This window comes from Phoca vitulina, unplaced genomic scaffold (assembly GCF_004348235.1).
Source record: "Phoca vitulina isolate PV1807 unplaced genomic scaffold, GSC_HSeal_1.0 scaffold19, whole genome shotgun sequence".
Lineage (NCBI taxonomy): Eukaryota > Metazoa > Chordata > Mammalia > Carnivora > Phocidae > Phoca > Phoca vitulina.
Genome location: NW_022589722.1, coordinates 10,502,700 through 10,530,502, shown reverse-complemented (window position 1 = coordinate 10,530,502; position 27,803 = coordinate 10,502,700). Strand labels below are relative to the sequence as shown.

General features: G+C 45.4%; 1 protein-coding gene across 2 annotated transcripts in view; it reads right to left on the bottom strand.

Moving 5' to 3' along the window:
* ELK3 (ETS transcription factor ELK3) overlaps positions 1-27,803 on the bottom strand; it is a 70,525-nt gene that overhangs the window by 38,187 nt on the left and 4,535 nt on the right. For both annotated transcript variants that reach the window (XM_032416313.1, XM_032416314.1), the window contains exon 2: positions 4,538-4,746. In XM_032416313.1, coding sequence (XP_032272204.1) covers positions 4,538-4,744 — 207 coding nt within the window. In that variant the 5' untranslated portion in view covers positions 4,745-4,746. The remainder of the gene's footprint in view (positions 1-4,537; positions 4,747-27,803) is intronic.

The window sequence follows — 27,803 nt, the reverse complement described above, 5'->3', positions numbered from 1 at the left end:
AGCCCAGACAGCGCTGAGTGCAAAGCCCCTGCTGGCTACTCCAACTGGGGGTGCGCAGAGAAAGGTGCCCCTCAGAGGGGCAAGGAAGCATCATTTAAATATTCAAGTGTCTTAGTCACTGAATTTCAGAAGAGCCTCCATATATAAAGATAGGCAGTGGGGTAAAGAAACTGTGGTCATCCATCCTCAGTCACCCAGGATCTGACCTCACCCGACTTCTGGGTGTGCTCATTCGGAAGGTGGTACACAGGTCTGAATTTTTCAAATTAGTGATGAAGAAAATATCATCTGGATCATTCCTCTGGCTAATACTCCATAGCACCTACTTTACTTTGAGCACGGTTCTCAGAACCGACCATGTGTGAACTCAGCTAACCCCCACCACCGCCCCATGGTGCAAGCTCTACTATCATGTCCACTTTAGGAAGGAAGCCGAGACCAAGAGGGATCAGGCAAAGCACTCACAGTCATGGAGCTGGATTTAAACCCCACAGTCTAGCCTCGAGTTCATGCTATTAACCACTTTGCTATAATGATGGGGGGGGGGGGGTTGAGGAATGATGATTAAAGATCAGGTCTCAGCCCCAAGCAGATACAATCAGCCCATACATTATTCTGCTCCAATGCCTTCTACAAAGTACTGCACACATTTCCCCCTTTTTTTGCCCTCTGTCCATTTCTAGTATTCTGGAATGAGCTAAAAATATAACCTACAACAACAACAAAAAATAATGATCTTCTCATGCTTGCAGGAAAACTTCCTTATCAGGACACACCAAGGGATGGGCAGTTTCAGCCAACAGTGACGAGATGCTAGCTAGCAACGGACAGAAAAGCCAACGGGAGAGAAGAACGCAGCCGTCAAGTTAGGGAGTCACCAACTTTATGCCACATGCAGAGCAGGCTCTGGATCAGTGTCCTTTGGGAGATGGGGGGTGGATGGACAGATGGACAGGCCTGGAGGATGGAGGAGGGGACTGAGGAGGATGTTGAGAGGCAGAGAGGGTCACGCTGAGAGCCAGGGAACCGTGAGGAGTGCCTGCGGAGCAGGATGGGGCACATGGAGGAACGTGCGGCCAGGACTTCCCTTCACAGACCCTCCTCCATTCTGCCTCTCGGGTTAGAAACCAAACCATGTGAGACTGCCATTTCTGTGGGTCAAAAATGGTCATATGTTGGCAATTTCTTATGGCTCCATGTATATACGTAGTCACAGAGTAACACTGGCAAAGTTGAAAGATGTGTTGATCATGGGGGCGCCTGGGGGGCTCAGTCGGTTAAGCGTCCGACTCTTGATTTCGGCTCAGGTCATGATCTCAGGCTTGTGGGATCGAGCCCCCCATTGGGCTCCGTGCTCAGCACGGAGTCTTCTTGAGATTCTCTCTCTCCCTCTCCTTCTGCCCCTTCCCCTGCTCGCATGCAGGCTCTCTCTCTCTCTAAAATAAGTAAATAAAATCTTTTTAGAAAGTATTCATCATGAAATGTAAAATCACCTATAATCTTTGTAACCTTTGCCATTTCTCCCCCTTCTCCCCTCTCCTTTCCCCCTTCCTCTCTTCTCCGTTATCCTCTGCCCCTTCTCCTTTCCTCCCTTTGTATTTTTTTTTTATTATTTTTTTTTTTTTTAAAGATTTTATTTATTTATTTTGACAGAGAGACACAGCGAGAGAGGGAACACAAGCAGGGGGAGTGGGAGAGGGAGAAGCAGGCTCCCACCGAGCAGGGAGCCCGAAGTGGGGCTCGATCCCAGGACCCTGGGATCATGACCTGAGCTGAAGGCAGACACTTAAGGACTGAGCCACCCAGGCGCCCCTCCTCCCTTTGTATTTTTAAACAGTATCAGGAAGGCGCCTGGGTGGCTCAGTTGGTTAAGCGCCTGCCTTCGGCTTGGGTCATGATCCTGGAGTCCTGGGATCGAGTCCCACATCGGGCTCCCTGCTCAGCAGGGAGTCTGCTTCTCCCTCTGACCCTCCCCCCTCTCATGCTCTCTCTATCTCATTCTCTCTCTCAAATAAATAAATAAAATCTTTAAAAAAAAAAAACAGTATCAGGAGTCTAACAATCACACTTACTCATCACTTGAGAGCACTTCATGAGAAAGATTCAAATGCCCGTGTGCACACGTGTATCGTGTACATATGTGTCCTGTGCTCACATGCATGTATGTTACACGCACTTACACGCACACTGCTTGCACATACGCACATGAGCACGCGCACGCACACATATGGGCTGCACATGCATGTTGTGCACATGCCTGTACTGTGTATGTGAGCACGTATGCTGCATGCATGCATATGGACATCGTGTGCGTACATGTGTACACGGCACACACGTGTGGTATATACATACATGTAGTGCGCGCACATACAGTGCCCGTGCATGTGTATTGTGTACATGTGAGTACACCGGGTACACACATGGGTACCGTGTTCGTGGAAGGAAGGACAGAAAGCGTCTTCCCTTGGTGGCCATGCCTGCGTGACACGCTGGACAAGAGCTGCTCCCGCCCTCACTGTTCTCACCAGCGGGCTGCTCAAAGGTCACGCGGCCAAACCTCAAGCTCAGCGCCGGTGGGAGAGGACAGGGACAAGGGGGTGAGGAGGCCACAGCGGCCACTGGGGCCCTGGGCTCAACCGGACTCGCAGTGCACGGCAGGGCTGCTAATAAATGAAAATCACCTTTGTGTTACCCGACTGCCTACCTGCAACTCAGGTGTTCAGGAGGCAAAGAAAACGAATGGCCCAGAAGGTAGGGCGTGTGCCTTGTGGCCAGGAATGCAGGCCGACACGCCCGGGTCAGATCTGATGCTATGGCTCCTGGCCGCGGGAGCCTGGGCAGGTTTCTCCTCGAAGCCCTCGGCTGTCCGGTGTTCACGTGTAAAAGGAGAGGCAGTGGGCCCAGCTCCGGGCTGTGTGTCTAAATGGGACAAAGAGCGGGAAGCGCCCCGCAGCACCGAGCCTTAGACACAGAACGTACCAAAGCACGCCGGGTGACTGAAGGCCCCGAAACTGCTGTCCCCAGAAATCCAGAAAGTCTGCCCAAGGGAGATCGGGTGTAGTCTGCATAGCGATGGCTCTATGGGTCTTTTGAGGACTCATTTCCAGCCCACAGTCTCCCTTCCCACTGAGGTTGCACCATCCTTAGCCCCAGTGCGCGGGGTCACAAGGAGAGGTAGAACCGAGTCACAGATACTGAGGCAGGGCCCCTTATCTTCGACGCCTTGATTTAAAACAATGACATTTCTTTAGTCTCAAAGCCAGGCTTTTAGGCACCCTGCCAACAGGCAAGATGACTGTTTCCCTTCAGAGCCCCCCCGCCCCCATTCCCATTGTGTAACTCAGAACCTGGGGGAAAATGCAAAACAATAAACCATCTGCAAGTCTTTCAGACGGTGCAATTTGCAAGAAGTGCTTTTACTTCTTCATAGGACTCTGCATTAAGCCAGGACTAATTAATTGCTACATTAAAGGAAAGCACCTTTAACATTTCAATGACATAATCATATGTAATTATGATCATATAAAGGAACACTTTATAATTAATGATGTCTCCACTTCCTGAAATGTGTAATCCTTCTGTCTTGAATTCCAAACAGGTTGGCAAAAGGCAGGCACTAAATATAGATCAGGAACTAATATTTAAATCAACTTTTAATTCACCTTTCAATATGAACGGCAAAACCAGAACAAAAGCTTACCCTTATTAGGACTCTAAGTCTTTATGTCTATGAAGCTAAATACACAGCAACAACAGATCCACGCAGAGATGGCCAAAATTACAGGCCTGAAATGATTACCTCTAAATAGCAATAATTTTGCCCTAGCAGGCACATTAACTGCTTTTTCAGAAATGCATTAAAACTCACCCCAACTGTCCTTGCTTGGCAACTGGGCTGTGTTACCACTTAACAAAGCACTCTGACTCCTCTCTGTGACTTAAAAAGGAAAATGGCTTTTCTTTTAATTAGGGAAATTTCCCACGAAGGTGAAAACCCTGGGGTGGTAGCAAGCATTGTTCTAAGCACTGAACATGTTTATCTTCATAACAATCCCGAGATGGTACTATTATGATCCCCCTCATATAAAGGAGGACACCAAGGCCCTGAGCTGTTAAATAACTTGCCCAGGCTACCAAATTCCCAGGAAAGACCCGTCTGAGTGAACTACAAACCAGACGGGATACACAGACTTTCTAGATCTTAACATCTGTTCTGTCACTCAAGCAACTGACCATGAGGGAGGCCGGAGAACCTCTACGACTAATTTCTGTTGTTAGCAAAGGTTTGCCGCAACCGTAAGGGAAAACGTGGAGGGAACAAAATTCGACCCACAGGAATACCCAAAGGGCTTCTAGAAAAAAAAAAAAAAAATCCCTGTGGCACAGCTTTCTCCTCTACCAGAAAACCCTGCATCAACTGCCTCCATTTGATGTTTCTAATTTGCTTCATGGTCCACGATTATCTGCTCTCACCAGGGAAATGTGCCGGTGGTGCACCACCCACCCGAGGCCGTCTCCCGGAAGGTCGAGGGTTTACCTTGTCATAATAGTATCGAAGGGCTCTGCTCAGCTTATCATAGTTCATGTTCGTTTTGTTCTTCCGGAGGCCCCACAGTTTGGCCACTTCTTCTGCTTTGAGGAGCTTGAATTCGCCATCGTTGGAGGTCCAGCAGATCAGATGCTCGTGCTTCTGGTCCAGCAGCAGCTGCAACAGGAACTGCCAGAGTGTGATTGCACTCTCCATACCTGGGGGGAAGGGCGCCAGGTCAGAGCTGTCAGCACGGGTGCCCACCCAGGAGGGGCGGAGGGGGCCTCAGCTCCTGCCCTCCCTCCCCCAGGGAGCCCAACAAAACGCCACTTGCGCTTCGACCCCACAGGCCACTCGGACTCAGGTGCCTTCTGGATGCATTTTTGTAAACAGCCACGATTCAGAAATACAGGGAAGCCCCGTGATCCCTGTAGTCACGACACATGTCCCCTCCGGCCGCGGGGTGGCATCTAAGGTACTCACGTGAAAGAGGGATTAATGAACTGCCCACTTGCACGATGAGTCCCCATTCCAGCGAGTCCCCTCTTAACACTAGAGTCTGTTCCTGCTCAGACTCTCAAGTCCTTTGTTGGTCAGTCTCTGCGTCCGTGATTTGCTGTGAAATCCGGACCCCATGATGAGTGCGTTTAGGGACGGGGCTGGGCTCCATCAGTCAGCCTAACTACTTGCCCTGCTGCTCAGGGAAGGGTCTTTGTCAGGTTGCTGGTGTCTCCCCAGGACTTCGAAACCGAGCACAGTGCCCACATGTCGCAGGGGCCCAACGGACAAAGGTTTGTGAACTGAAGGATCACCACTGCCACGTGAAGAGCCCTTAGCTTCCCCAGACATTTGTCACGCGGCAGATCAAACCCACGGCCACACCCGCTCCAGTGGGAAAACCATTTTTTCCCTGCTATGAGAGGATTAGAAAATACTCTCTTTTCCTTTGACTCTGGTGTGGACTTTGTAAGTGCTCTTCCTTCTGTCTAAAATGCTGTTCCCTTGCCTTGGAGCCTGGTAAACTCCTACTTACCTGTGACGACCCAGTTCTAAGGGAGCCTTCTTGAAGAAATTTTTCCGCACTCCCCCAGTCAGTTCCTTATCTTCAGACATTTAAGGACTTTCATGGCAATGGGTACTGATTCTACTAGTCCTACTAATGCACGTAGTTTATCCACAGTCATTAAATTAGTAGGTGACAGAGATTAAGGAGGGCACTCATCATGATAAGCATTGAGTGTGTCTGCAATTGTTGAATCACTATATTGTACACCGGAAACTAATCTAACACTGCATGTTAACTCTAGTGGAATTAAAATAAAATTTAAAAAATAAAAATAAATCCTCTCAACGAAGACACACAAAAAAAACACGTTCGTTACATGAGGAAAGAAGAGGTGGTTGGTCTGGCCTCGAAAGCTGCACCTCAGGTCACCTGTCATGGTTGGACACATCAAGTGCCCTGGCTCTTAATCTGGGCAGGATGGGAGTGAGCTGAGGGGTGCTGGGTTGAGGACGCCAGGGATGACCAGAGGGTAGAAAACTGGGTTCTGGCTGCAGAAAGCTTCAAAGGCAAGCTGGGAGTGGGGACCAAGCCGGAGAGAACTAGGGTTCACCCCCCAATGATAGCAACAAGGAGACGCCGAAGCTGAGGGGCACTGTGCAAGGTGTGTGAGTCCAGGAGACCTGGTAGCCAGGATAACTTCCTTCAAGGACCCCTTTGGGCCAATATTTGTGTTCATTCCACAATGCCCCCCCCATGCATTCTTCTTAAAGTGGCAGCTTTCAGACTGACAAGTTACTTTTCTCCAGCATGGGGATGGAGGTGAAAGCACCTCGCCATCCAATAAGTATTCACTTCCTTCTTCCTTTTCACATGTTTAGCCAAAAGAACACGTTTTATTTTTTCTCTAAGCAACCATGGGCTCTTCAGTTAAAGAAAAGCAGATTAGGAATGTTCTCCAAAACCCCATAAGGCATTTTATTTATGGCTCTTTAAACGAGACAGTCTTTACAGAAATCAATCTTCACCACAATGGCCACTGGGTCTGTGAGACAGTAAATCAGGTCACTGTTAGATCAAAACCGCCCCTGCATCTCATGAGTCTTGTAAGCAAAGCTGCTATGATGTGCGGCAGCTCACTGGCCTGGGTTCCTAATATGAACCACCCTTCCGATTATTTGTGGATGAGCCACAAGCTTGCTTCTCATCATTGGCACTAAGAATTGCTAACAGTCGTCTCAAATTTTGGGGGGTGTTCTTTTGGCCAAAGGCTTCAGACAGTAAACTTTAAAATATCTTTGAAACTTTAAGCAGATGCTCAGAGGAACCCGCTCCAAAGGGCAGAAGGCTGCCCGTGGGTCTGGAGGTCTGGAGGGAAGGGGGGGGCGGCCTCTGGCTCATGCACCAAGGAGGAAGGCGGTCAGCCACCTGCCCGTTAACGGACTCAAACCAGCATGTTCCAGATGGGACGACAGAAACCTATTCGTGTATTTGAATGTATTTACACTTACTGCTTCTACCAACCAAGACTCCTTGGAGCTTCTCACGCTGCCTGGATCCCTGTTCATGGCACTCCCACCCCAGGTATGGGAACCGTGTTCTCTGGGCGTAACTCAGGAGGATGAAATGTTCTCGAGCTTTCCCACCTTCTCCCATCCAAGTGACCGTACAGCAGTGCACGAGAATGGAGTGCTTTCTTCCCACCCCACCGAAATCTGGGCTTGACCGTACGATTCCATTTGGCCAACGCAACGTTCACTAGAAGGGATCGCCATGCTGCTTCTGAGCCAAGGTCTAAGGGGCTCCACGTGTTTGCACTTTTCCTCTCGTGCTCCCGTCACTGCTGTGGGGCCAGTGACCCAGACTGAGATGCGTGGAGCCGGCGGGAGCTCAACCCAAAGCCTGGAGCCCAGGCCCATGACCCGCAGGCTAAGGCAGCATCGCCGAGGCTCGCTGCAAGAAACACGAATGCCGCGGTGCACCGAGGATGCCGGGCCGGTTGGTTACGTGGTACCATTGCAGCTAAAGTTGCCTATGACAACGTCCAATGTCTTTGCTTTAAAAAATTCTGTTTGTTCGAGTGCCATTATCTTTGCACTGTAGGGCTTACATGCACAATCACGAGGCGCGTCTAGACATGAAAAAACATGCTGCCTGATGCGGGGGGGGGGGGGGGTTGGCTGACCAGATCCTTACTGCGAGGGCCACCAGCCGGCCAAGGGACAACCGCGGGTGCTCTGGCCATGGCCTTAGAGAAAGGTAGAAGAAGGAAGGAAAGACAAGGAGATGAAAAAGAGTAGAGGAGCAAGTGCTGGGGGTGGGGCCGTCAGGGGCCCCCTGGATTTCTGGAATAGAGGAACTGGGCCAAGGGAAGGCACGGAGCTGTGAACTAGGCATCACAGAGCTTCCTCTGACAAGCGCTTAGAGACCAGCGGGGCGGCGCTGAGCCCCCAGCTTGGGGGGCGTTGGGACCTTCCCTCCCTTCCCCCTCACCTCGCCCACACCGAGGTGTCACAGTGAGGCTACCACCAAGGACGGGAGGATTCCTTAGAAGCGTGACTGCCACCACTCTGAGGAGGAGACCTCGGCCATCAAGCCCCTCCTGCCTGAAGCACAGCAAGCCGGGGCTGGGGGCCTCATTCTCCCCTTGTCCAGCTCTGCTGGCCGGTCCTGTGCCCTCCCCGGTCTTCCAGCTTCGATGACTGTAGAGCACGCACGTCTTTATTGTTGGACATCCCAGCCACACGCTACTCAGACACAAGTCCCACAAACCTGTCCCTGTGAGTTTATAATCACACCTTCGAACAGGTCACCCCTTCTACGCTGGCAGAGGTAATTCTGGGATAGATACAGTGGGGGCCAACGTGACTCCGGGTCCTCCCACCACCTCTGGCCAGAGCCATCCGGGGGATTAAAACGCAAGAGCATATGTGGGCAACGGCGGACAGAGGCCCCAGCTGACATCACCGTGATGGTTCTCTCCATTCGAGGGCACTCGCCGTGCTGCTTTTAGTTCCAATCTTAATTTATTTTAATTATGATTAAATACATTTAATCATCATTTACACAGTTGTTTTCACATACAATTACGCTTCACATTCTATCACCTCTCTGCCTCCAACAAATTCTGCCCCCTCTGGGACACTGGAAAAGATTCTAACGTCACGACTGGGAAGCATGCCCTTCCAACAATGACCAACGTATTCGCAAATTCATCCAAATGAGTATTTCTATCACCAGAAAAAAAGCTTTGAAATTAATTCTTTTTTAATTCTTTGACGCCTAGAATCTTTAATGAAGTGCTAGGTCTTAACATGCAAGTACAATAAAGTCCAATTTATCTGGCTGCCATCATTAGGAACGCGGGTGATTCAGACTGCATACTGTGCTTCTTATTAAGCAAAAAGTCCAAGAAAGTGTTGATACTTGAAACTGATGTTTGATACATTATTACGCCAACGGAGACCTGCTCTAAGTTAGAGTATTTCATCAGCCTAACCTCCTGTAGCCGCGTCCCCACAATCCCCTGCTTGAAATATACAGAACACACGAAAGAAATTGCTACAAACCTTTTAAAAATATTCCCCAAATCAAATTTTTGCTATTAAGAAAATGCTTCTCTTTCCCCTTCCCCTGCCCAGACCTTATTTTGAATGTATACAGTTTGGTCTGGTCTTATCACGCCATTCTTTATGCAAAAATCAAACTCTGCACTTTGAGATTTAGGAGGATCAGTCCGCTTCTGCTCTTACAAGAAGAGGCGCCCCTCAGCATTAGACACCGTGCCTTCCGCGGGCTCCCCCTCAAAGACGGCAGTCACACCCTGGCCAGACCCACCTCCAGGCCACTCCAGAGAACAAAGCCACCAGCTGGTTGTCCCCTGCTCTCCTCTCCCTTTGTAATTTACAGCCCAGATCTTGCCACACTGGAGTTTCGTTAGATATTTAAAACAGTCTGTCCAATTTGAATAATATGCATACTTCCTTTTAAAGGAGTGAGGGAAAAAATAGGTTCCCCATGTTGACAAATTATCTTCATTAAAATTTTTATTATATTCTCCCTTCGATATAAACAAGACTGGATATAAGCTCCTCAAGGTTTATGATTCTTATATAATGATAAAATGAGGTTTACAAATTAGGTGCCTCCTGTGTCCCATTCAAATTACTGAGTAATTTCACGTATGATAGCTGATGTGTTTGTTGAGAGATGTCCCACAGTCACGGAGAGGTTATGGCAATGACTGAGCCAATGCAGCCCTTTTGAGTAAGCTGTGTTTATACCACTATACCCTATAAAGATTCAATTCTCTCCTCACTTCTTTCAATTTTTTGTTTGAGTGTCCATGTTATGCCAAGACACCATCTGGGAATTTGGGAGATATCAGTGAACAGAGGAGATGAAGACCTCTGTCCTCATGGAGCTCACATTCCAGCAGAAGACAGGCCATAAACAACAACAAACATAGGAATATTAACTGTAGTGTCGGAAGAACAGCGCGATGGAAAAACACAGCCAGAGCAGGTTAAGGGGGTGGGAGCCTGCGGGGGGCAGGGTGTGAGCAGAAGATCACGGAGCGCCTCACTGAGAAGCTATGGGTTGAGAAATTCCTTTGTTAAAACAATTTTTGGGGCACCTAGGTGGCTCAGTCAGTTAAGCGGCTGCCTTCGGCTCAGGTCATGATCCCAGGGGCCTGGGATCCAGTCTGAGTCCCTCACTGGGCTCCCTGCTCAGCAGGGAGTCTGCTTCTCCCTCCCCCTCTGCCCCTCCCCCTGCATGTGCTCTTTCACGGTCAATAAATCTTTAAAAAAAAAAATTTCAAAATGGGTAAAATCATTGCTCTCATACAGACATAAAAATGCAGACATGGTAAAGATTTTATTCTACTCACTAATCAAGGAAGGAACTAGGCAGACCTTATAACAAGTTAAAAAATATCTGAACGATAGAAGCACTTGTAGATCAAAAACACTGAAATGAATGCACCCATGGGGCAAACCTGAGGGTGGGAGAGAAGTCAACTGAGCCCTGAGAGAGAGAACAGAATTTGCATGTCTATAGACAATAGCTACTTTGCTGTCACTTATCTATAATTAACAGAGTTGTAAATTAGCTTCCCGGAAAATCAGAACCACATCACCCAGAGAGTGCACAGTTTTTCACTGAAGCACAATTATTCCCTACCACCCGCAGCAGTGAGAGAGTGAGCCACTTTGTCTGTTCGGAAGGTTACAGAGCAGGCAAGAGCTGACTCCGGAGCCAGCCCCTCTGGGTTCCAATTCAAGTACTAGTCCTGCCTGGCTCTGGGACGTTGCCCAAGTTCCTTAACCTTTCTGTTATAATAAAAGTATCTCTCTTACAAGGCTATTGTAAGGATCACTCAAATTACTCATAATGCACTTGAACTACACCTGCTACCTGGTGTTATTGAAATGTTTACTATTACTTTTTAGGCAACAAGGAAACCTCTTCATAGGGCATGTTGTGAGGTCATTTGGCTTTCACCTAGCTCAAAGGCTTCATTTATATATTGTAACACCTTGGTTTTTTGTTCATTAGGCAATGACCCCAATGAAGTCACTGGAATCCAAAGAGAATCTTCAGCTCTTTGGTGACTGTTTATGAAGTGACTTGAAATATGCTTATATTTGGTTTTTCAGACTATCATCAAAAATGAAAGGACAAAAATTTTTTAATTCTGAGAAAACTCGGATCCCTGGGCACATACTTGCTGACTCCAGCTTAAGAAACATTGGTTCAAAATGCTGAGCCTGAGGCCTCCCAGCTGCTATGAGCCCTTGGGTGCCCCCACCTCCCTTGGGGCTAATTCCACCCCACTTCTCATGCTCCTGGAGGGCGGAGGGCCGGAAGGCACGCAGATGAGAGCTATTGGGTCAGAAAAAGAGAAGTGTTCTAAAGTGACATCCCAAGGGACATCTGTGACAACATGCTTATGACTGCTGGTGCTGGAGCCCACACGGAAACATTCCCCAGGCCGGTCAGGGCAACAGGTGCAGAGAGGAGAGGGGCAGAACTGGCCACGAGTAAAGGGCCTGTCTTCTGGCAACGGGGAGAGACACCTAGGCAGACTGAGCGTTACTTCCCACCCCCATTCTGTGTCTTCAACCCTTTTGCTTTTGAAGACTACAAACCCTATATCCTCGATTCATCCTCGAATCTGGACGGAGCCGCACGGAGAAGGACACTACAGACCAGGCCCAGCGATTGCGCTCACTAGCCCTGGTGCCCTCCCCTGCCTCCCGGAGCACCGCGGGGCCACGTGGCTCTGGCCCAGCTTCAGCCTCAGCACAGCCCTCCCTCAAGTCAAGGGCACTAGCTCCCAGGCCCCCGTCACACTAACTCACCTCCGGCACACTTCCTCTGGCCCCTGGGGGTCTAATGAACACCCTGCACAAAGGAAGAGAGAGCTGCTCCCTCCCCTGGGCTGGGAAAGACCTGCACTGGTTAACCGCCAACTGGGGCTCAAACAATAGGCACCATGGGCCAAGGGGACCGAAAGGCCACCCAGCGCCTCCCATGTGAAAGCAACGTACACGTACACACAGGTGCAAACACACTCATGCCAGGAAGCTTTTCAGCATTTCTCACGGTCTGCCTCACACAGTTAGTCGTTCATTCATTCATTCATTCATTCACTCATCTGTCTTTTCTAATCCTAAGAGCCTTATCTTTGCCTTCTCTGTCCACACTGGGTACTTTTATTAAGCCCTCACCCTCCATCAAGCCCTTTCCCTGTATTATCTCATTTAATTCGTACAACACCTCTAGGAGTTAAATACATTTACCGTTCCCACTTTGTAGATGAGAAAATGGAGGACCAGCCGTGGAAGAGCAGGGGCCCCCTAGAACAGTCTACTCAGTGTGTGGTCAACACACCAGTGCTAACTGCTGGTCATCGGCCCATGATAAGAGGAGTATAGAAATCGAGAATAAGAGTATAGAGACTTCTGCAATTTGTCATTATCACTACATCCACATATGTGATCAATGTAGGTTCATCTTACTAGCACAAGCGATGCACTAGTCAGAATCATGAAGTGGGACCACGCTGAAATGTGTGATATTCAAGGTTTTTCAACTGTAACCCAAAAGTATACAAAAATCTAGAATTCACTGATTTCATTAAAAGATTTAAATATAACTATAACTTTATAGGAAAAATTGTGGGAACTGGCAACTAACCAAGGAGTTACTTTAAAAGCAGCAATACTTGCTTTTAGATGAATGTTAAAAAAATTAATATCCTGAGTTTGTGGAAATGGGGTTTCAAAATCTCTTTTCTAGTGCCGTCAACATTCCTCCGTGAGACTGGCTTCTCTCCAGTGTAATTGAAACAAAACACAAAAGTAGTTTAGATACATCATCTCCTGCAGGTAGCATTATTGTATCCAAGCTAGATTAAATTCATTAGTCAGCAAGAAGCAAACTTTCTCCATGAAAAGTTCAGTGTTGACAAATAGGGTGTTTGTTCAAAGTGTGCTTATAGGCATTTAATACAGGGAATCTCTAGCTCACTTGCAAACTTTTTGTTTGGTTAAAATTGCTACATGGCAAAAAGTTTCCGGTACTAATAATGATCTTCTATATTAATTGCCTTTGCATGCACTTTCAATGACTATGTAGTTTTTTGCAATTTTTCTCATTACACTTATTCTAATTGCATTTGTTGAAATGTCATTTCATGCCTGTAAAATCTATCATTAAAAATTGGGCTGTTATTTTGATATCTTTGTTTTTTTATTTTTCTTGTGTCCCAAAATTATCAGTCCACAGTGTCTCACAAATTTTAAAAACTAGTCCTTTTCTACTGATGGCTTGAGAAGTACTGGTCCCAAATGCTGACTCAGTGAGTACGGACCTTTGCTTTGCTTGCTGACGTATCCCCAGCTTAGATCAGTGACAGGTCACCCTAGACACCCAACGAACATTTGTCTCAGGAGTGAATGAATACATAAAACTGGGGATAGCACATGCCACAGTGTGTGCCCTTACCTGCTCTGTAATACTGCATGGAACATACGAGAATTAGGATTAGGCTCTTTGGAGAAGGCTATCTAGAGAAAGGGAGTGAGAGCACTCATCCTTCAAACTACAGGGTGGGTAAAATTTTAAAGGGGTGAGAGGACAGAGGCAGAAAGTCCCCCACACCAGGCTTGAAAGCATCAGCAAAGGCTAAAGCAAGCATTAGGCTGGGGGGCTGGAAGGAAATGCACCTGCAATTTACCCAGAGGCAACCTCCCCCACTTGAGCCTGAAGAACAGAAGTCACCCAGGAGCAGGGGTTATGTGCTCCCTCCAGGTCCCTCAAGCCTCCAGCAGCTGCTGGGCTGAGAGAAGACTCGGTTCTACCCACCACCTCCAGCAATGCCTGGGCACCTGGAACCCGCGCCCCAAGGTCAACACACAGTGAGGCTAATAGGGTAAGTTAATGCTCAGGGACCAGCTCTTTGCTAGGGGTCCTGGTAATTTTGTATTTCTAATTTGGAGGGGTGGTACAAAGACGGTCTCTTCCAACTGCTTAAGCTGCAAGCCCCACAAAACCTAGACGGGCCCCTGGGGGAACCTCTCTTCACGCGCTGCCTCTTTCCTCCCAGAAGCTGCTTCTCCTCCTCTCGGAAGTGGGCATTCTTTCTGTCTGCCACAAGGTGGCGCCAGACAACTTGATGCGAGATGGGGCTGCCCAGACTCTGCAAAGAATGAGGTTTTTGCTGCTATTCTTAGAAGTCGAAATACCAACTTATTTGTTCTTCTTTCTATTGATGGCAACCTAACACTTCTCTTTGCATGTTCCTGGTTTCATTTTTAAAGTTACACTAAGGTGGGAGTTGAGGGGACAGAATTCTTTGATTTTCTAAAGCTTACATATTGTGGGAACTAAAGAAATGGGCCAACGTAAAAATAACAATTTTAGTCAGAAATTAGAGGGCTCAAGGAAAGGAGAAAAACTCCTGTGTAAGAAGCAAACAACGCAGGTGCTCCATAGGTATGTCTTTTTGCTTGCTAAAACTTGAATGGTTAGAGAAAGGAGGCTGAATGTTAACACTTTGTTAACATTCAAAATTCTCTTAATTTCCACTCCTCTGTCCAGAGCAGCACCTACTAAGTTTTTGTTTACCATTATATTATCAATGTCCAAGAGAAAGGGCAAAAACCGTTTCATTATATAAAACAAACCTTAGGTACCTCAGTCAAGGAACTGGAAAACAACAATTTGTATTGAGATCGACGGTAACTCAGCACAGAATACCTTTAAAGCATTAAGTAAGGACAGCGTTTGTAACCATGCAGCCCACACTTGAAGTCTTTTTTATTATTTTTATGAGGTGGGATAAAGATTACTTAAATTTATTTATTCTTTTAAAAGATTTTATTTATTTATTTGACAGAGAGAGCACAAGCAGGGGGAATGGCAGAGGGAGAGGGAGTAAGCAGGCTCCCTGCTCAGCAGGCTCCATCCCAGGACCCCCAGATCATGACCTGAGCTGAAGGCAGATGCCTAAGTGACTGAGCCACTCAAGTGCCCCTACTTAAATTTATTTTCAAAAGACATTTTAATTATCATCGACTGCTACATGTAAAAAAAAAAAAAAAAAGCCAATCTGTGAGGTCAAGTTCAAGTCTCTTAAAGCTCTTTCTACTTACTAACAAATGTTTGTATTCTCATTCATTCTGTGAATACCTACAGACTGTCCATGTTTAAAGGGCAGGATAAACAGGGAGAGGGAAATTAGCCATTGCTCAGTCTACTTATTTACCATTTATAATAAGTTGACCATGCTCTGCAAGTTCAGTTTTACAAATAACTCTTCCATCTGAGGAAAGAGACGGGGGGGATTGGGGTGGCGGGGGGACGGCACTGTAAAAGGGACCCATGAAACTGCTGTCTCTGGGTAAATTAGAAGCAACTCCATCGGTTCATCGGTGACTTCTCTATGGGTGAATTTCCTTTGGAAAAGTAAATGGATGGCTACATTAACTCTGGCTAGGAAAGCGTGTTTGAGCCATTCTACTTCCTCCCACATTTGTATATTCATGCCATTTCCCACCCCACCCCACTATTAGACAGCCCTGCCCCATCTTATCCCCCATTTTCAGATAGACCTGCACTGAGATGGAAAAGGGCCTATTTTCCCCTCTATGCTGCCTTAACCCGGGCACCTCTGTGTTCCCTAACTGGGCAACATCCCCAAATTTCCTAATGTTCCTGGTACAGAGTTCATTCTTTCTGGGCTTAAAGAAAAAACCGTAATCAATCCAGAGGGTTCATAAATAATTGGTTGCCCCAGAAGCACACACCTATTTCTCTGTACCTCCAAGAGGCAAGTCCATTTGAGTGAGAGCGTGTATGGGAAAAGCTCAGCACAGTGCCCTGTCCGTTATGAGCCTTCAGCAAGGCTTACTGTTGTTTTTATCTGTGCCTTCCATGGAGCCTTCCACAAGGCTCCCACCAGTGCAGTTACTTAGTATTAGCCATCCTTCTGGAGTGCCACCCAGCAATTCCAACATGGCACCTGGCAGACAACAGGCATTCTATAAAAAGGTGTGCAGTGAATCTAAGTTTCTTTGAATCTCAATTTCTTTACCCTTAAGGTGGGGATTGTAGCATCCGACCTCAGAGACTCTTCTATAATGTGCTAATAAGCCCACACATAGAATAATTCTATTATTCTCTTTTTTATCTCCGGAGAAAGATGGACTTGTCCACTTTTCCAGTGTCTTCTGACTGCAGGAGCCCTGCTTCTCCCCATGTGGCTTGTCAGGTAGACACACACACACACACAGAGTTTGTGCGTTCTGCAGTCTTAAACGTACACATAACCATTTAATCTCTTCTTTGAAAACATCACACACAATTTTATTGGGCAGTTAAAGGAACACAAGCCTGCTAGATCAAAGCAGCCAACTGGTCACCCAGCCTTCCCCAAATGAGGCTGTAGTTCATTATAGCCACTTGGTTAACCACATCCACTTCCCTCGTATATCAACATGCCCAGGAAACAGATTTAGAAATCCTGGGCACTGCAGGGAAAAATCTTTTCAGGTAACCCACTGTACTTAAAGAGCAGACCACGTCTTGAAAGAGGAGTAGGACTATAAAACTCAGAGGTTCCGACAACCTGGGCCTGTCCCCAGGTCCCCCTCCACAGAGCCTCCCCGGGAAGCACAGCTTTACTGACAATATCTTTTCTAGAAACAGATGGGTTGTTCCTTCCCAGACATTTTTGGACTAAAACCCAAACGTTCACTTTCTTTGCAATTGTTTTTTGTTGCCTGTGTTTTTTGCGCCTATCTTAATTCTGGCCTGAAGCACGTCCCCCTTCAGTTCTCATACTTGGTAACATTCAGCTTCCTCTTCTGCAGGTTGCAGGCAGGAAACTGGAAAATGGGCCACAGGAAACCTGGCCTCCTACATCTGTCCCACTTTGTAATTGCAGCTCTGGTTTCATTTTGCTTTGTGTGTCAGCTCGGTTTTAACCCTCAACATGACGGCCAAACTCTCCTTTCTGGAAGAACACTGCTATTCTTATTGCCCAAGAAAACTCACTGAGACTTTTGTTTCCTCCCCAGAATAATTAACCCTATGAATTCAACAGAGGAAAAAAATACTAAGCAAATTCTCCTTCAACAGTAACCATTTGGATCAAAAGCATATGGAGCTAGAAAAATGATTCATTAGATGTGATAAAGCCACCAATAAATCCCCAGTGCAAATCAAGACTATTTTATAGTACTATACACAGAAGTTATTTTAGATCAATTGGATTACCAGTGGTCCGAGGCTCCCTGACAAAGTTTACCTCATGAGCTTTTGATAAATAATGTATGAAAAGAAGCTATACTCACACCTCACTATAATTTCTTTCACTATGACACTATTTCAAATCCTATTTCTTAACAATTATCACCATTAGGTTGAACTATATGAAATTGTTTTTATGGGTCCAAAACAGCCAAATACCCACAATCTCATAGAGTCAACTTAAAGCATATAATTACATACAGAGGACACACACACACACACACACACACACACACAATCACATCCCCAGGGTAGTATCTTCTTCCCGTGTTTGGTCCACGGACTCTTTTGAGAATCTGAAATTCTCTAGAGGTGGGGGAGGTAAACTCATGCAAAATACATATAATTTCAACAGGATTTGTAAAACACTGAAGATAATTTATAAATCTCAAATAAAGAGCCCTATTCTAAAGGAAATGTGAGGTATGTCCTCCCTGACCAGAAATACTGAGATTGCATGGAATTCAAGAAAACGGCTGAAACCCGCCCCCCCCAAAAAATCTGTTACTTTTAAATAGGAGCTTTTCTTTTTTAATGCGAACATTTGATGAGCATTTATTATGTACCAGGCCTTGTGCTCAGTGTTTGATACACATCTAAATTTAATACTCCATGGGGAAGTCATGACTTCAAAAGGTGAAATAAGATGCTCGTGGTCGCAGGAGTAATATGGACAGAGACTCCTATCCAGGGGCATCTGGCTCCAAAAGTCCAGGTCCTTAATCATCACACACAGTTCCTCCAGCAGAGGCTTCATTTCTCATATGCCCACTTCACTGCTTCTAAGAGCGAAGCCTCATTTGAACTCAGGGGGAGATGTCACATTCCCGCTACGAATCAAATCAGGAAATTTCCTCGTTCATTTCTGACTTTGCCTCATCTGTGACTCCAGTTATTCCAACTGGCTCTGTTGTAAGAAAGAAACTGTGAACCCATGCCACCATCATTTTTTTTAAACCAATTTCTCTTTTTAAAAAGATCTGTATGTTGGTTTAGACATGCTCCAGGTTCAATCCACGCTAAATAAATCGAGGCTGACTCTTGATTGTGAAGACAAGGCATGAGAAGCAGTCCCTTCTGCCCCTTAGCTCCCCTTGAGCAGGAGAGACCATCCTGCTGCTCGGTGTGGGCACACAGAGCAGCAGAACAAGAGGATGAAAGTCAAGAAAAGAAATGAGAAAGATCTAGCCTGCTCCGGAGACACGGTCCAAAGCCTGCACGCTTTTCTCCTAACAACAGAAGGAATCATGGGCGACACTTCACCTGCGAATAGGGACAGACTGGGAACCCCCCGAAAACCACATGACAATACCCAGCACAGCACCTGCCACCCGGCAGGAGCTCAGAATTGTCCCTTTAAAAACAAACATCTCCGGGGAGGCCCTGTTGTTTCGGGTTCTAAGAGAACAATGTTTGGGATTCTGTGGAGGACCGTGACAAGCACATGAAAACAAAATGCCGTCTTGCATTCAGCACAACTTACTGAAAAATCTTGCTAACGGTCCCGACATGTGAGCTTCCATTTGATGAGCTCCCTCAGTCCCAGTGGGTACTTTTTTTTCCCCTCCCATACTCCCCGTGATTCTTCTATTTCGTAGGCCTTTGAATGAAAAATCTTTTACCTAAACTTCTGTACTATTCATATTTTAAAAACCTGATCCTGTGCACAAGGGGGAAAGCTGGAAATCGGAACATAAATCCCATCGCAGCCGCACGCAACTTCAAGAGTTGCATGATCTCAGGCGGGGAGGTCAACTTCTCTCTGTTTCAATTTCTTTATCTGTAAAACAGGGATAAGGCCAACCCTCTCCTCCTCCGTACAGGAGTGCTATCAGACTGAAAAACTCTGTACGAGGATTTTGAAAATAAAAATCCAAGTTATCCTTTTGGGCAAAGCCCTGCACAAATGCTCTTTAAAACGGGAATGGAACAATGCCTTCAGCTTCAAATCAAACCTTCGCAGAGATATTTTTTAAACCTATGGTTGTCTCAACGTCAGGAAATGTTTGTTTGCTCACTTTGCTACGACAGTTTTACAAAAATCAAAAATGAAGGAACTCTCACATACTGCCTCCACTAGAATGAAACCATAATCTCTCAGATGCACTTGAAAGAATAAGAAGTCGGTGAAGGCCAAAAAGTCTATACCCGGCAGAGTAAGAAAACTTCTGCATGATACAAAATGATGGTGGATTTTCCACATCCAGAAACTAAAACATTTCCTGCCAGAGCATCCTCCAAACCCTTCTATTGTGTTGAAACTGTAAAATCTTTCTAAATCAGGACTTCCTCCTATTATGCTCTAGAGGCGTCTTTCTGGGAAGGGTAGATCCAAGGCAAAAGGTAGGAATTCCCGCAGCACCACCCAGTGGAAACATTAGAAAAAAAAAATGCAAGATAAAATACGTTTCGTCAAAGAAAATTCACATCTTCGCTCTTCCAGTTAAAAATCTGGACACTGCTCTCCTCCATCGGTGGCAACCAGCGACACATTCTGCTCAGTCCGAGGGCCCTTCCTCCCCGGGCCGGTCCTCAAATGCCGCCCGCCCACAGCAGCACTGCCATCATCCTCCCCGTGTCTCTCACACCTGTGCACACACACGGAGCGGACGCCGGGCTGGGGGAGGAAGGAGGCCCGGGTGGGGTCAGGTGTGGGCAGCGACACCATCTCTTCCCCTCAGAAGGATTCCCAAGGGACCCCGGGGACCGGGAAATCTGCACAGCTGTGCTCAGCATCCCAGTCCTGCCACAGCTCTGGGCACTTCCGGTCAGAAAGGTAACCATCTGTGCACCTTCCCCTTCCGCGGCTGGGCCACCTCCAACATCTGCCCTGCGACCCTACCTCCCGAGTCCCACCCCCCGGGAAGGGGACAGAGCCTTTCCTCATGGCCCACATCTCCTGTCCCTCCAAATCGCTCTCCTGTGTGACCGTTCTGCTCCCCTGTCCTACCAAGGCCACCGCGGGTCCCCCGGGCTGCCCATGCCCGGTGCAGTCCCTCTACCTCATTTACGAGCATTAGAACGCGTCTCTCTTCCCCAGTGGCTGCTTCTCATGCATGCATGACCCATCAGGCTACTAATCTCAGGAACCCTTGACCTTCTCCCTCCAGCTTTCCTTCATGGCCGTAGCAGTGGCCCAGAGAGGGACAGAAGTCCTTGTCTTCCCAGAGAAACTTCTCTTGTCTCTTCTGTAGAACTTAAAACGATAAAGTATCATCTCTTCCATCATTTCTAGATGGTTAAGTCCCCGAAGAAAACTGCCCCCACGCAGCACTCCTGGCAAAGTTAGTTTTTAGTTAGTTCGTTTTCCCTCCTGGGGTAAATCTACTGAAACCACCTTAAGAGAAAAAGGATACTCGTTAGCTGATCTTGATGTTCTTTAGGAGCACATGATCAGTGTTAAAACTTTATAAAAAAACGCATTTTTGAGCTGCTGATTTATGAATGGCTCATAATAAGATAAACCTTCTCCTTTTTCTGAAATTTAACATATGTCAAAATGTGATGGCTCCTGGAAAGGTCCAGATTCAGGGGGCTTATATGGACACGAGCGCGTGCTTGGGTCCTGCTCTACGCAGTACTGCTGCAAACATGGTTAGGAGCTGCTGGTACCTGGGACATCTTCTCTAGAGGTTGTTGAGAAGTACGAAGTGCCGCCTCACACGGACGGCTAGCTAAGCAAGGAAATGGACTCCTCTGGGCTTCTAGGGGCTTCTACATTCTGTGGGCACTTCAGCTGCGCCTTCCTTCCTTCCGTGCTCTTCTCAGCAGAACTCTTTCACGGTTTAGGAAATGCAAATGCGAGGCATCAACATTTTTACATAATCTGGTATGATAATATACTCACTTTGCAAGGGATCTATAAAAAACAGTGCCGCTGCAGTCTTCCAGATGTCATCACCTGCTCATGTGGTGGACACCTGTGGGGGATTTTAGCTGCATCTCAAGTAGTGAAGGTAGGCCAGCCCTTTTATGGTTTTACTGTCTCCACATGCATATGTTTCTCTCACATGTTTGTGCCTTTTGCTACATATGGTGATTATGGTACCAAATGCAGGGGTTCTCCTAAACTTCAATAACTTCTCATAGAGTTCTTTTTAACACGAGGCAAAAATATAACGGCATAAGGGTAAAGTGGCGTACAAAAGGCATCTCATTTTCCACCAAATGTCTATTTAAAAATCGAGCCCGACTCGTCGACCAACTACAGTAAGGGGGAGCACATTTAAAATACCTTGGTGTTCATGGTGAGTACAGTTATTTCTAAGAAAACTGTGGCAAAAATAGAGAGTGATTTCAAAACTCTCCCAATGCCTTGTATTTCCAACCTATTTACTAACCGCCCACAATGCACTGAATAAATGAACAGAAGAACATGAACACGGTCACCAAGTGGAAGACCGATGGTTTCTTCATTTGTGTCCGGCTAATGTGCACGCCTGTGTCCTTCGAGAAGCCTGCAACAGCAGCTGAGGGAAAAGACTGGCTGTCGCTACATTAGCATCAAACAGCTGACACACACCCCAAAGCGTCCTCACGGCCCTTACTTCCCATTCGGGAATCTGCCGTCCACTAACGTGGCTTGGCCCTTTCCTGAAATGTCTCCTACAACGTGATACTCCACTTTTCCAATAATTGTTCCACGAGACTATATTAACTGTAAAAAAAAATAAATAAATAACTAAACAAACAACAGCTGGATCCTGCTTTAGAGGATCTTTTCCCCCTTGCTAAAGAAAGTCACCCTTTTTACATTTTCATCCTCTGGAGCATGTATGGTCTTCTATGTCAAGGTCTTAAAGTTTCTACTTTTCCTGAAGACAAATTAGGTCTTAATATTTAGGTTAAGAGAAAAAAAAAAGGCAAAGGATGTGGCTAAGCCTGGCAGAGGACGCTGTTCTTGTGGTTCAGCTCTGATTTAAATCAAAGCAGGGAAATGCTCTTATTTAAGAGCAGTGACTCTGAGCTTTGGAGAACCCCAGTGTACTTGGGACATTTGTTTGATTCAAGGCATCTTCTAACAGCATATGCATTTGTAATAAAAGTAATTCACTTTAAGAAAATGTTAGCACTCTTCAAAGTTGCTCAATTTATCCAAGTATCATAAATGCAGAATTGGGAATCCGCACTAAAGCATCCAAAGAAGTGAATTAAGCAAAGGTCAGGGAATATTGAGGGGCTGACTGAGTGATGTTTTTGCCTCGATTATCAAAGATGAGTTTGGCCCATCGACAGGCATTCCTGCCCTCCACTAGGGGCTCAGCACAAGATGTGACGACATGTCTCTGCCTGGGGTTTAATCCGTTCCAATCCTGAACTCAGAATGTCACCTGGAGAATTTGGAGATGTTTGTTCTAAAATACTTTTAAAAAAAAGAAAAAATGAAATAAAAATAAAAAGCAATGTTCTACCACCCAACACCTTCTGGTCTAAGTGATCAGTTTCTAGGTCTTGGAAAACAGGCAGAGACATTAGCAGAAATAACTTCCCTACCAACGCACACGGATTCTAGATTCCAGAAGATTTCAAAACACAAAACCGTACGAGCACAAGGAAGTACTGCACCCAGATATGCTCTTCCAAATACTACCAAAAGGTTTGCTCCCTTCTTGTGTGTTCTTAATGGGACTTGCTGAAATTAGGAATCTCCACTTTCTCCTCTCCTATAAATTGTGTTTTTAAAAAATTCAAGTTTTCTCTGAGTTCTCACAGTGAAATAATGGTTCTTTTGGGTGAGAAGTTTAGCAAATGTTCCCTTATGCTCCCATCCTCTCTCTTAGGGCTCAATTCCTACATGAGAACAGCCCCTCTGGATGTAGGAGGAGCAAACGGTGAGATCACATTGTCCCACTCTCTTTGACTCACGCATTCCTCTTGTCGCCTACGTATGCAGACAGACAGACAGACAGACACACACACACACACACACACACACCTGTCAATGCTTATCTTCTTCACTTTCAAATGAACTCCAACAACCAGGGCTTATATTTTAGCCTCGAAAGGAAAACCTTCCAAACTCCAACGAGGAGAAAGTGGGGAGATTACATTTCCAGTTCACTGAGTATGAACCAGAGAAGTGCTCTCCTTAACTGTGTTAGAAAACTGTTTGACTATATACCCCTTTTCTCGCTTAATCGAGCATTCTGATCTTCCTGGGCCTTAGGATCATCATTCTGAGGATGATGAGAACTTACAGATGCAGACAGTGTAAGAGAATCCTTGCTGTTTAATTCTTACAGAGAATTCCTGAGCACATCCTGGAATAAATTCTGGGCTTGTTTTGTTGTTGTTTTACACTCTCTTCTGACAGTGAAATGCAGGGAGAGAAATCTGCTTAATCATACATTCTGGTAAATCAAGGTTTGACTATCAACAAACTGCTCTTTGGCAAAACCGCTGAAAATCACAGCGGACCCAGCCCTCCTTCACCAAAAACAATGTAGGTATTAGTCAGTCATCCTTTCAAATACACAGAGTCTTTTGTTATTCTCAAAATCAATCAGAAATCAATCAGAAACATCATTCATTAATTACAAGAAGTTACAGACAAAAGCTACACACAGGTTTTAGTATAAGTGAAGGACTTTTAACAGCAAATACTATGGAACGCAGCCCAAAGGAACTACGAAAACTTGGTCAATTGAAGTCTTGATGAAAGACCAATGCTAGTTGCTGTAGAATGATCAGTTTTAACATGGAAAGAATTTCACATCAAGATCCTTTCAAGCTGCACTGACCTATGAATTACTTAACTGTTAACCAACCATTCCCAGTATAACACTGGTAGCAACAAGGCTGATGTTTGTCCTCTCAGGTATTAACAAACTTGTTTCTGTACATCTACTGTTCTTGCAAGTCTGGACAAAAACTCTGGAAAATTACATCTCTTATAGAGGCTCTTCCTGGCTGTCTTTATGATTTAACCAAGAGATAGGCCTCTTATTAATCCAAGTAATTCACCATCTAGCAAAGGGTTGGATTTATGCATGGCAATGAGGTGCTTTATCAAGTCCAACGGCAAGCTTTCCCCCTTCAGATTGTTTATAATTCAATAAATGCCAGGTACTGGACAACGTGCTGGGATAAATACGGGGATGAGAAAAACAGAGCAGGCCCAGAGGGAGCTTCCAGACTGAGGGCCGAGACAGACGTGAAACACATCATGACGCATCGGTGGGCAGCACCTCTCACACTCCGAGTCTGATGCATTCAAGGGTTCGGCAGAGGCTTTGGATAACAAGGGAGGCTGGGCTATCAACTCTACTTGGTTCCTGAGTTTGGGATAATGAATATTAAGGAATAATGAGGGACACCAGCCCTATCTCTGGAAATAGAGATCTCAAACTGTTTAGTACCTGTGTTTGGATAGTGAGAATCTGGAGAGGCAGAATTTGGAGAGGGTACAGAGGAAACCTGTTAATAAATATGGCAGGGGCTCTGAAGGCTGGGACGGATGACTGGAGGACGGTCAGAGCACCAGCCTGGGGGCCCAGCAAAGGCTGAGCCTTGAAGGATGGCCACAAACTAGCCAAGTAGAGTGAGCACAATCTATGGGAGTGGGGGCAGGAAAGGGAACTCTCAGGAGGAAGAAGAGCATTTGGAAAAGCCAAAGGGCACAGGACACCTGTGAGGAATGGAAGAAAAGCCAGGGTGGCCAGCCCAAATCACAGCATGCAGCCTACACGGAGGGTTTTGGTCTTTACCCTGGCCAAAGCCACTGGGAGATTTTAAGCTGAGGTGTGACACTGTCAGACCTGTGTTTAAAGGACCAATCTAGCTTGTGGGCAGACAAGGGACTGAAGAAGGCCAGAGGGAATGAGGGACCCAGCACAGACACAGCAGTGAAGGATGGAGAGCCTTTTCAAAGACTATAGAAAGGAAGGAACAGGGACTGAACCTGGTGATCAAAATCTTATCTTGGCCTACTCAGCATCCAGTCCAGAGACAGTCACTGGTGTCCCCAAGAATGAGGCGATTGTGGGCCATTAGAAATGAGTGATGCTTGTCACAAACCTTACAAAAAGGAGGAAATGAAGCACAGCAGCGAATAGCAACCTTCCCACGAGTGTTCCTTATTTGACAAGGGGCCAGAATGGGATTGAAGGGGAAATTTATGGGGAACCCCTTTTCCCACCACAAAATACTTCACTTAAATTGTTGTATATGCCTGAAAGTTGGCTGTCTGGGGAGGACAGCAAAAATTCACATCACGTTTTCACAACTCTTAGAAGAATTCAAGTTCCTTGCTCCAAAATAGTAGTACAATAGAACTTTTGACTTGAAAGGGATTATCCCAGCCTCTACACTTCAATCACTTCACCATCCAGCCGGAGAAACTGAGGTTCAGGAAGATTAAGAGATAGCCCCTCAACACAACTGGTTTTAAGGGTATCTGCTCTTTTCTGCAGCATACATATTACTTTGGGTTAGCTTATGCAGTATTAAATAATGTAGAAGGGATTTTTTCCTCCTATGGTATTGCTGAGGAAATCCCCACATTCTGATGATTTGTTTTTAATCGAGCAGATTAAATAAAAATACTGCAGTGTTTTATCAAGGTGTTCTGGGGTTTAATAACCTACATGGTAGAATCATGAAATTGCCATAATAAAAAGAAATAGCTAGGGAATGTTTCAGGTGATGAAAATAATCTCTATTTGGAGGTAAGGGGTGGGGATTCCATGGGTGTACACAAAAATATTGAGTATCTGTCCATTTCCACGTATGAAATTATACTTCAATTAGAAAAAAAAAAAAAAAGAAGACATCAAGGGTCTCAGATTCCTTGTTCTACTGCTTAAAGGATTCCTGACCTCGGTCTAAGAGAAGTCATGTTTTAGATAAGTGTGTTTTATACCTACCCCATCATTTCCATATTTATACATGGAAAATTAGGAATTATTCTTAGATATGGTAGCTTTAAAAATACTATGATACCATGTGCTTTAGAGGCTCTTTTTAGAGCAGGTAAGTTAATTTTAGTCCAACTCAAATTAGAATATATTAGTAAAACCATCATCTTAATTTCTTTAAAAATATACAAATAAGTCTCGAAGACAAATTATAAAATAATCCCATATTAATTCTTATAATAATTACTTTCCAGGAAATACAAATTAAAACACATAATCGATGAGTTAATAATTCCTGGTGGCGATTCAAGCCAAATTACAATTTATTGAAATGACCAAGTCAAGGTTTATTTTTAAACTGCTGACACATATACTAAGTTTCCAGTAATGGATGAAAGGCCATTTTTATTTTGGTTATAGGTAGGAGTCAAATTTCTGCAATTACTTAAAAGACTGATCTACCATTTTTGAAGGCCTTTAGGATTCATTAACAGAAGGTTACACACATACACACACACACACACACACACACACACTAATAATTCCATTTACTGGGGCTGCACTTTAAGTGGCAAAACCAGAGTTTTGTGCCACAAAACCATAGTCTCTCTGCCACGATTTCAACCAAAAAGTTGGATGATCTTAATTCAAACTGGACATGGGCAATAGTCATCTTGAGCTGAAAAGGCATTGAAAACATCAGTTTCAAAGTTTGGAAACTCTCCGGATATAAAATGAAACAGCAACAACTAAGAATTGTCACAATGTACAAGAGGCACCTTCCTCCCACCTTATAGTTAAAGTTCAAGATACATTTTCGGTTTAACCGAGCTTCTCTTTTTCATCATCTAACATTCTATTTTGATGTGTAGTGCCCTGGACTTCCTGTTACTACATCTTGATATTCTACTGCAAATCATGACTCATTCTTAAATCATAGAGAAACTCATCAAAATCCCAAATTTCACAGCACATATGAATTCAGTCTTCTACGAGGTCAGCATTCTTAGAACATTACTTGGAGCCACAGAGACAAAAACACTGAACAAGTCCATGTAAAAAATTATGTCAATCTACTGTTGAGTCAACACATTTATTAGATCAATAAATGCATGCTCTATGTGCAGTGATTTTGGTCTTGGTACTAGTTTTGAAAATGTGTTACATGGTATGTTAAGTAAAAATAAGTTACAAAACAAAGTATAGTGTGACTCCAATGAAAAGTTTTATGTGTGTGCATGTATGTGTATGTGCGCACACACACACATTCCAGAAGACTGAAAAAATACACACCAAAATGTTGACAGTGGGATTATGGGAGATGTTTATATTTTTCTTCGGGGTTTTCTGAATCTTCCTAACATGATTCACATTAATATTTTTTCAAAACAGAAAAAAACCTACCTAACCTTTAGAAAATATGGTCATGCTAGTGCAATCTCAAAGAGGTTATAAATCAACCTACAAAGATAAAGGGGAGCTATGGATAACCGGGATATAAAAAGCTCTTGCCTGAAACATACAGAAAAATCTGACAGCAGTGGCAGCTTTCATTCAAATGTCCCGTGTGCTCGTGTGTGTGTGTGTGTGTGTGTGT